Below are 10,265 nucleotides of genomic sequence, written 5' to 3'. Positions count from 1 at the left end.
TTCTCATAGTACGGGCCAATATATGGACACAAATTTTGGCTCAAAATAAGATTCTCTACTGTACCTCATATGCAATGGGGCACAATAAAAAAATTGGCTCAGACGTGTTGAATTGTTAATAAGATATATATATGTATATATGTAACTTAATTGTAGGTGTTTTCTTCTTATTGTTTACATAAAAGGGTGTGTGTGTATAGTCCACACATACAGCATTGTGTTTTAATATATTGGAATAGTTTGCTGGTACGTAATTAAAAATTATTATCATCATCATGATGTAGTATATATAATTTTAGAGGTACAGGGAAGGTTGTAACTATTTAGTCCAAAATTTGAAAATAAAGATTGAAAAGAGAGTATATTAATTTTATGGTGCTACTGTTCGAACATTAATTAAAATGAACAAAGCATACACGCTACTAATTGCAAAAGCAAAAAAGAAATAATAAGAAAAAGGAAAAAGAGAGTACTTAATTTAAAAGTTCACAAACTACAAAATTTGAGTTGGTTGTATCATCTCATGCAACGAAGATGAAGTATCTCTAGTTAATTTAATATTCAAATAATTATTAAAGAATTCTAACAGTGGTAATTCAGAGTTCAGACAAAGTGCACACACGATTTATCATAAAAACATAATAAACTAACTATTTTAAATTTAGCTGTGCTAATTTGGGCCATGAATTAAGCAGTATAGATACCCAGATATGGGCCTTTTATGCCTTTGACCTGCTCTTTCAAACATATGGATGGTTTTAGGCACTAAACTTTGAACTTTGTTATTGTTCTTCTTGAGCCAAACTACTACCCGTGGTATTGTTTCTCGTGGTATTGCTTCTCGTGGTATTGCTGTCTGAACTCCTCTCCGAAAATTTACTTAGCATTGCCATGGAATTCTCCTTGCTCATGGAAATATCTATAAAAGCCTTCCATGTTGAAGGAAGATTTGGAATGGCACTGCCAGCGAGCATGCGGTTCACGGCCTCCATATGGGGCCTGACGCTTGGCTCTTCTTGCACACAAAGTAATGCTATATGAACACATTTGGTGACATCTTCAAAATACAAATCCTCTATCATTGGATCTTTTAGTTCATCTATTGTATTGTTTTTCCAATGGTTCCATGCCTACATGAAGGAATTCATAAATCTCATGAATTGCATCTAATATTTGCTTATTTATATCTAAACTTGATCGCTTAATTTATAACTTATTAGGTCCGAAATTAGTTATAGCATTGCATGGAAATTAAATTGTTTAAATTTCTTATGACTTACATAGCTAACGAGGTTTGAAGCACGGCCTGAGATTGCAAAGGAACTATTTCTCTGGCCCGTAACAATTTCCAGAAGTAAAACACCGAAACTGTAAACATCTGATTTTGCAGAGAAATTTCCATGCATAACATACTCTGGGGCCATGTATCCACTGCATGTATATTATTAAGAATCATTTTCCTAAATTTACAGAATTCAAGAAAAAATAAGATGATTGGTAGCAATTATGGGCTTACAAAGTTCCAGCAATAATTGAGGTGTCTATATGAGTTTGATCTTCCGAAAAGAACCTTGCAAGACCGAAATCAGAAATTTTGGGGATCATGTCTTTGTCAAGCAATATATTACTTGCCTTCAGATCTCTGTGTATAATTTTTAGTTGTGATTCCTCGTGGAGATAATGCAACCCACGACCAATGCCTTCAATTATTTTGTAGCGGATCTTCCAGCCAAGTTCTAACCGTTTCGGTGCATCCTTTGCTGCATTAATCACACAGTCAGTTAATATATAGCTCTGGATTAGATAAAAATAAATTGAAGCAAAATTTTGAAGAGTTACAGTTGATTTAGTTAAAAATACCAAAGAGAATCTTGTCGAGGCTCCCATTTGGAAGGAACTCGTAGCAAAGAATATTTTCCTTCTTTTGTATACAACACCCCACCAGATGCACAAGATTCTTATGCTTAAGCTTTGCAAGGAATTCAACCTCATTTTTCAGCTCTCTCAGCCCTTGTAGTGAACTTCCGGACAGTCTTTTCACTGCCACTTGTTGACCATTTGGAAGGGTTCCCTGCAAATTTTTCATGTTTGAATATAAATTATGGACTCTATTTACTTTGAGCTTTTATAGATGGTTGTTGACCAATGATCAAAATTTCTCTACGGTTGATTTAACTCTAAGGGTGTGCTCCAGAAAGCATCTAGGAGAGAGAAGGGAGGGGAGAGAAGGCATGACCAGATCTGATTGTACCGGGTTACTTGCTCCAAAACCGCAAAAATTTCAGAGGAAAGCAAAGGGGAGACATGGTGAGCTTTGCATGCAAATTTAGTGATTTCTGACTTTCTGTAAATCCTGATTTGGGATGTACAGAAAGTGAACTCACTGCCTTCTCTCATCCGCTTCTATCCCTTTCCTAAACAAAGTAGTTATAAGCACACTCTAATAGTAAATTTTCAAGAATAATGATTTTGCTTATACTAGTTGACCTGAGATAAGGCAATCGTTAGCATGCATCACTATCTCAGATTGAAACGACATTTTTATGAGGGTCACTGTAGACATGTTTTCAGGATCCACAGCGGAATATGCCATTAGAGTGCTTTTAGTAAATATTCTGTTGTTAATATGTATTTACCTCATAGACGGGACCAAAACCGCCTTGTCCAAGCTTATTCTTTTCTGAGAAGTTATGAGTAGCATTTCTCAAGGTATCCAAGTCAAAAACTTGGTATTCTGCACTTGGGTTAAGAATGAGCTCAAGATTTGTGTCGAGATTTTCTTGTAGATAACTACTGGACAGACAATCATCCTCTGGTTACAATGAAACATAGGATCTACTGTTATTCTAATCAATCAATATGAACTTTTTTAGGAACAAAAAGCATGATATGATGGAAAAATGGAAACAGAAAAAAAGTATATAAAATGTAAGAAAAATTATTTGAATAACACAAGCATATACCAAATGTAGAGAAGAAAACAATATTAATCTATCCTCGGGACCTTTTAATCTTGTTGTTAAAGACAATGTTCCTTGAGATAGGAATAAGCCTTGTTAAAGACAATGTTCCCCTCTTTCCAGCATTTGAATAATTTAACCCTTCACTGTAAACTCCATTTCTCGAGTTAATAAATTCACATCGAATGGGTACCGGTAGCATGTAAACTTGCAATACACACATCAATATTATTCCATGGGATCAGGTAATTGCTATCTCTGCCTCTTGACCTGTCCAGGTCCCATCCTGTCTCATCTTCTGCAAACTAATTTTTCTGAAAGGCTGAAAATCAGTGTATATATATACTAATCAGGACAATGCCTAGATTTAATTATTATGTTCATATTGTATATCTTTATGTTTGCAAAATGGTGATGTAGGTGTGTCAATGGTTTATATTTAACAAGATATACTCTCACTTTTCAGTTAGGAAAAAAAAAAAAAAAAAAATCAGATTTTGTAATTGAATTCCGAATTAGTAAAATTAAACTTGCTTGGATATGGGTCAAATTTGCTTTGCATGATTGAAGCCCATATATGTAAGATATTGTATCAGACCAGCATAAGCTCATTAGAGTTTATAATTTGGGCTTATTATGGGCTTCATATTTATGTTTTAAAAACCCTAATGCAATATTGCAGGATGTAGTGATCTACTTATGGCTTGGACTGAATTGTCCATTGGCAAGTAGGAATTCATACGAAATAAATCCATCATATGTATTATTTTATATATTTTAGTAAATATTCAAACTACATGTGAGAAGCATGAAATGGTCATACTATTTTTGTAACTAAGGTTAATTTAGGTGTGACATTTCATGTCTTCCAAAATAAAAGGTGCGAGTCAAATGATATATGATATGATATGATATGAACATTTCTTAAAATCTATTGCGAATGGCTATTAACTTTCAAACACATAAGAATTATCCGAAAAATGTTAAGAAATTTCAAAAAAATCATAAATATGTATGTTTTTTAATTAATTGAATATACTAATTTATATATTTATATTTAAACTTCTGATAAGTTAATTAACACGTATTTTAAAATTGATAAAAATTTGCAACTTATGTAATTTCAGAGATGCATTCTGCTTATGCAAATAATTGAAATCCACATATATATCATTGTGTTTTAATATATTAGAATAGTTTGCTCGTACGTAAATAAATTATTATCATCATGATGCAGTATATTAATTTTATCATGCCACTGTTCGAACATAAATTGAAATAAAAAAAAAAGCTTTCACGCTACTGATTGCAAAAGCAAAAAAGAAACAATAAGAAAAAGGAAAAAGAGAGTACTTAATTTAAAAGCCCACACACTACGTACAAAATATGAATTGGTCGTATCATCTTATGCAACGAAGAGGAAGTATCTCTAGTTAATTTAATATTCAAATAATTATTAACGAATTCTAACAGTGGTAATTCAGAGTTCAGACAAAGTGTAAACACAATTTATCATAAAAACATAATAAACTAATTAACTATTTTAAATTTAGCTGTGATAATTTTGGGCTATGAATTAAATAGTATAGATACCCTGATATGGGCCTTTTATGCCTTTGACCTGCTCTTTCAAACATATGGATGGTATTAGGCACTCAACTTTGAACTTTGTTATTGTTCTTCTCGAGCCAAACTTCTTCTCGTGGTATTGCTGTCTGAACTCCTCTCCGAAAATTTATTTAGCATTGCCATGGAACTCTCCTTGCTCATGGAAATATCCATATAAGCCTTCCATGTTCAAGGAAGATCTGGAATGGCACCGCCAGCAAGCATGTGGTTCACGGCCTCCATATAGGGCCTGACGCTCGGCTCTTCTTGCACACAAAGTAATGCTATATGAACACATTTGGTGACCTCTTCAAAATACAAATCCTCTATTATTGGATCTTTTAGTTCATCCATTGTATTGTTTTTCCAATGGTTCCATGCCTACATGAAGGAATTCATAAATCTCATGAATTGCATCTAATATTTGCTTATTTATATCTAATCCTCTTGATTGCTTAATTTATAACTTATTAGGTCCGAATTTAGTTATAACATTGCATGGAAATTAAATTGTTTAAATTTCTTATAACTTACATAGCTAACGAGGTTTGAAGCACGGCCTGAGTTTGCAAAGGAACCATTTCTCTGACCCGTAACAGTTTCCAGAAGTAAAACACCGAAACTGTAAACATCTGATTTTGCAGAGAAATTTCCATGCTGAGCATACTCTGGTGCCATGTATCCACTGCATGTATATTATTAAGAATCATTTTCCTAAATTTACAGAATTCAAGAAAAAAATAAGATGATTGTCCAAAAAGTAGCAATTATGGGCTTACAATGTTCCAGCAATATTTGAGGTGTCTATATGAGTTTGATCTTCCGCAAAGAACCTTGCAAGACCGAAATCAGAAATTTTGGGGATAATGTCTTTGTCAAGTAATATATTACTTGCTTTAAGATCTCTGTGTATAATTTTTACTCGTGATTCCTCGTAGAGATAATGTTATGTAACCCACGACCAATGCCTTCAATTATTTTGTAGCGGATCTTCCAGCCAAGTTCTAACTGTTTCGGTGGATCCTTTGTTGCATTAATCACACAGTCAGTTAATAGATAGCTCTGGATTAGATAAAAATAAATTGAAGTAAAATTTTGAAGAGTTACAGTTGATTTAGTTAAAAATACCAAAGAGAATCTTGTCGAGGCTCCCATTTGGAAGGAACTCATAGCAAAGAATATTTTCCTTCTTTTGTATACAACACCCCAGAAGTTGCACAAGATTCTTATCCTTAAGCTTTGCAAGGAATTCAACCGCATTTTTCAGCTCTCTCAGCCCTTGTAGTGAACTTCCGGACAGTCTTTTCACTGCCACTTGTTGACCATTTTCAAGGGTTCACTGTAGACATGTTTTCAGGATCCACGGTGGAATATGCCATTAGAGTGCTTTTAGTAAATATTCTGTTTGTGCTGATTTTGTTTTCAATATGGAATATAAGGGTCACTGTAGACATGTTTTCAATATCCCCTTATTTTGTTTGTGCTCATTTTGTTCTTACAACCTTATTTGAGGTCCACTCTCCAGTGACCCACATCACAGAGGTGTGCAAACAATCTGGAATTCTAAATTTGTACTTTGCATGCACATGATTTAAAAAGTCAACTGAAGTCAAATAAGAGTATGAAAAATGCTAATTAATATTGGTCAAATTTGATAAATTTAGACTTTTTTTACCTAAATTATGAAAGAAGCCATGCAAATCTACCTTTAGCGCAAGTGATCAACAATGGAGGAAACAGTCAGGTACTGTGCCAAAAGTAACAAACCAATTAAACAAATTTCAAATTATATGCTACAAAAAACTTTACAAGATTGTCCCTGATGCATATATCCCTATCACAGGTTCGACAATATTACAAAAATATTGGATTTTCATTCATAAATATATTTTCTCCTCTAATTAAAAAAAAAGAAGGATTTTCAATATATGGCCTTCTTTATGGTGATTCAAGATAAAAATTTCTCAAGAAATATAATTAAAGGTAGATTTTCATATGTTTTTAACTATCAACCTAAATACTTTAATTACTGATGTAACAATAAAGTTTAAAAATTTCAATTAGAAAAAAATATATATATCTATTTTGTAATTGAATCCTGAATTAGTCAAACTAGGCCTGCAAGGATTTGCTTCTCATGATTGGAGCCCATAAATTATCGAATATTGTATCAGATCAGAATAGGCTTATTTGGGTTTCATTGGGCTAGATCCACATATAGTTTATGGGTTTCAAATTTACTTTTTTTTAAGCATATGGCAAAATGGCAGGATGTTGTCTACTAATGGCTTAAGAGCAACATTTCAAAGTAGTAGCTAAAAAACATGCAAAAGTACTGTTCGCAAAGTAGTGGTTGCTAGAATCATCAACAATAGTAAATATTCAGAGTAAATATTCAGACTACATGTGGAAAGCATGACATGATCATATTATTTTTGTAACTTGGATTAATTTAGGCATGACATGTCATACACTGCATGCATCTTCTAGGATTTATAAAAGATTGAATGAAATGAGATGAGATGATAGGATGATATATATGCATTACTTAAAATCTATTGCGAATGTAATTTAACTTTCAAACTCATATAAATTATATTTGGGAAAATTGCTCAGATATTGAAAAAAACTATAAATAAATTTAGAGATACTTTGTGCATATAAGACAAATATATATCACAACAAAAGAAAAGAAAAATATAAGGGAATTAATAAACAGAAGAAAGTGGTGAATAAATTAGCAAAAAGAAGCTTGCAATGAATAATTAATAGATTAGGAAACATCCATACTTAGACATTGTGGCTAAGTTTTTAATTTTTTGTTAAACGAAAAACATGCAAAAAACAGAAAAAAAATTGTTATCATAATTGTTAAAGAAATTTGAAGAAATAAAGCTATTAAAGTTATAATTTTCTACTTATAAATGCATTATATTTGTTTATTTTTATAACTTAATTGATTTTTACGTTTTCCTCATTTCTCTAGTTTCATTTTACACCATTGCAAAGATTCTTAGGAGCTGCTTTATCACTTTATTATATGTTTTAGCATAACAAAATTTTCAAAATATTTTAAAATAATCAAGTATACTCCAAAATTTGAAAAATGTTGTTATCTTAGTTTTTTTATGAGATGATAAACATTTGTGTGATTTGAATTTAGACTTGGCTTTCATACAGCACCTAGAAAAGGTATCCATGTGCATTTTAAAAGTTTGGAAAAATATCTTAAATTCTGATAAAAAATAATGGTAATTAATTATTTTGAATAAATGGTCTAAATAGATTATATATAAACATTAAAGAATGTCAATTAATCAAGAATAATTTTCTTATAGTATTAAGATTAATAAAAAAATTATAAATATAGTTTTATGGTATGAACATGTCCTGAATATAAAAACCATGCATGCATGTTTAAACAATAACATTTGATTAATTTTGATATATATATAGCACGATCAATTTGGTGAAAAACTCAAGTAGATATGAAATAAAAACCAAAACCGACCAAATATATATTAAATCTTGAGACTTGGTCAGAGATTTTGCAGAAAAGATCCTGAAAGTTTGCACTTCAATATTTGAGTCCTTTGCGGTTTTCCAAACTCTTAAACAAATCCTTTGACTTTGAGCTTGAAAATTGCCAAATCCACCTTTAAAAACCCTGAAACTTACCCAAGACCCGAAATCTGTACAAAACTCTTGAAATCTCTAAAAATCACAGAAACATCCAAATAAATTCCAGAAAACAAAAATTAATTTCATAAATTGTCCGAGTGTCCAGAAAACAACGACACTCAGAAAATTCATATAAATTATCTGACTATTAAAAAAAATCATACAAAATATCCCAAAGTTAGAAACATTCAAATGAAATCAATATCTGAGAGTCGAGAAAAATACTATAAAATATATCCGAACTAAAAAAAAAAAGATTCTAGAAATTATTTGAATGTCTTGAAAAATCTCAAAATATACTAAAAAGCCACATAATCTTTACGTATCCTCAAGTTCAAACCAAGTCAAGTTAAATTCAAATAACTAAAAACAACCCGAATCACATAAAAATCAAACTCAAATAAATCCAAATAAACCCAAACTAATCCAAGTCAAACATAAATGAATTCCAAATCAAACCTAAATGAATTCCAAATCAAACCCAAATCCAAGTCAATTGAAATCAACAAATTCAAACCAAGCTGAAATCAAATTCACACCAAGCTGAACCAAAACCAAACCAAATAGAAATCAAATAAATTCAACCAAGCCCAAATATAAACAAACAACATACATGAATAAACTAAATATAAATAAAAATGAGTTTGATTTCTTGAAAAGATTAAAAAAAAAGATAATACTGAAATGTATCTAAATTCTAAAATATATAATTACCTTAATCAAATCAAGGTGGAATGTCACGTATACCCCTCAAAAACTTTAAAATACTTATCCCCTCGTTAAAGTTTAAACTTCATACTATCATTTGCAAATGATTCATTTTGCTACTTCTGACGCACACACAAGTATATACCAAAAGTAAAGAAATAAAATAATTTGTCCTTAGGAACCGACCAATTAGAAGACTTATATTTTTCTTAAAGATGCTGCATATTTTTTATTTTTTTAATAAAGAGTAACATAGGTATTTTATAAATTTCAAATGAGTTTGAAAAGAAAAGGCAAGAAAATGGGTAAATTTGTGAGTTTTTTGAAATTTAGAAGGGTAAATATGATAATATGAACTTGGGGAAAATATGTAATTTGGAACTTTTTAAGAGGTATATACATGAATTTGCCCCTCAAATCAATGTGGCCAGTGTCAACAAACTCTAAATATACTGTAAGTTGAGCCTAATGGTCAAATATCTCAACTGAGATTATTCATTTATTCTTTGTTAATCATATTTCTCAATATCTAGATAAAAGAAAGAAAAAATTTCTTTATAATATGAAGACAATAGTCATTCGTCCAAATGGGATCCCAATTCCCATTTTCATAGATTTTCTAATACTAATGTATTTTTTTTTTAATTTTTAATGTTATAATTTCTTACTTTTGAGATGCTTGCCGAGTTGAATGAGATCAACAAAGAGAAATCACTAGTATGATATAGTCCACTATTACAATTCTTTAATAATTATTTGACAATATTAAATTAACTAGAGATATTTCCTCTTTCGTTGCATATATAAGATAATGCAACTGACTCAAATTTAGTAGCGTGTGAGCTTTTAAATTAAGTACTCTCTTTTTTCTTTTTCTTATGATTTCTTTTTTCCTTTTGCAATTACTAGCGTGTGAGCTTTGTTCATTTCAATTTATGTTGGAACAATGGCACGATAATATTAATATACTCTCTTTTCAACCTTTATTTTCAAATTTTGGACTAAATAATTCCTTTCCAGTACCTCTAAAATTATATATACTACATCATGATGATGATAATAATTTGTAATTGCGTACCAGCAAACTATTCCAATATATTAAAACACAATGTTGTATATGTGGACTTCAATTATTTGCAGAAGTAGAATCTCTCGACGTATAATTGCTTATATATATATATATATATATACCCCCCCCCAATCTAAACAAAAAGAAGAAAACACCTCCAATTAATCTACATATATACATATATTTCTTATTAACAATTCAACATGTCTGAGCCAATTTTTTCTTGTGCCTCATTACAT

General features: G+C 30.8%; 2 protein-coding genes across 2 annotated transcripts; both read right to left on the bottom strand.

Annotated features, from left to right (window-relative positions):
• Positions 1-655: 655 nt before the first annotated feature.
• Positions 656-3,255, bottom strand: LOC144546118 (cysteine-rich receptor-like protein kinase 6). The gene is made up of 6 exons (XM_078294648.1): positions 3,231-3,255; positions 2,637-2,812; positions 1,861-2,071; positions 1,517-1,760; positions 1,281-1,431; positions 656-1,130 (listed from the first exon to the last, which is right to left on the bottom strand). The coding sequence occupies exons 1-6, from the start codon at positions 3,253-3,255 to the stop codon at positions 783-785; spliced, it is 1,155 nt and encodes a 384-aa protein (XP_078150774.1). The 3' UTR covers positions 656-782.
• A 1,399-nt stretch (positions 3,256-4,654) lies between these two features.
• On the bottom strand, positions 4,655-5,463 carry LOC144546063 (cysteine-rich receptor-like protein kinase 15). Its single transcript, XM_078294605.1, has 3 exons — positions 5,348-5,463; positions 5,103-5,253; positions 4,655-4,949 (listed from the first exon to the last, which is right to left on the bottom strand). Exons 2-3 carry the CDS (start codon positions 5,244-5,246, stop codon positions 4,758-4,760), a joined length of 336 nt encoding a protein of 111 aa, XP_078150731.1. The 5' UTR covers positions 5,247-5,253; positions 5,348-5,463; the 3' UTR covers positions 4,655-4,757.
• Positions 5,464-10,265: the final 4,802 nt, after the last annotated feature.

Source organism: Carex rostrata, chromosome 29 (genome assembly GCF_964058835.1).
Source record: "Carex rostrata chromosome 29, lpCarRost1.2, whole genome shotgun sequence".
NCBI lineage: Eukaryota > Viridiplantae > Streptophyta > Magnoliopsida > Poales > Cyperaceae > Carex > Carex rostrata.
Note: the sequence above shows the minus strand (reverse complement) of the source record. Positions and strands in the feature narration are given on the sequence as shown.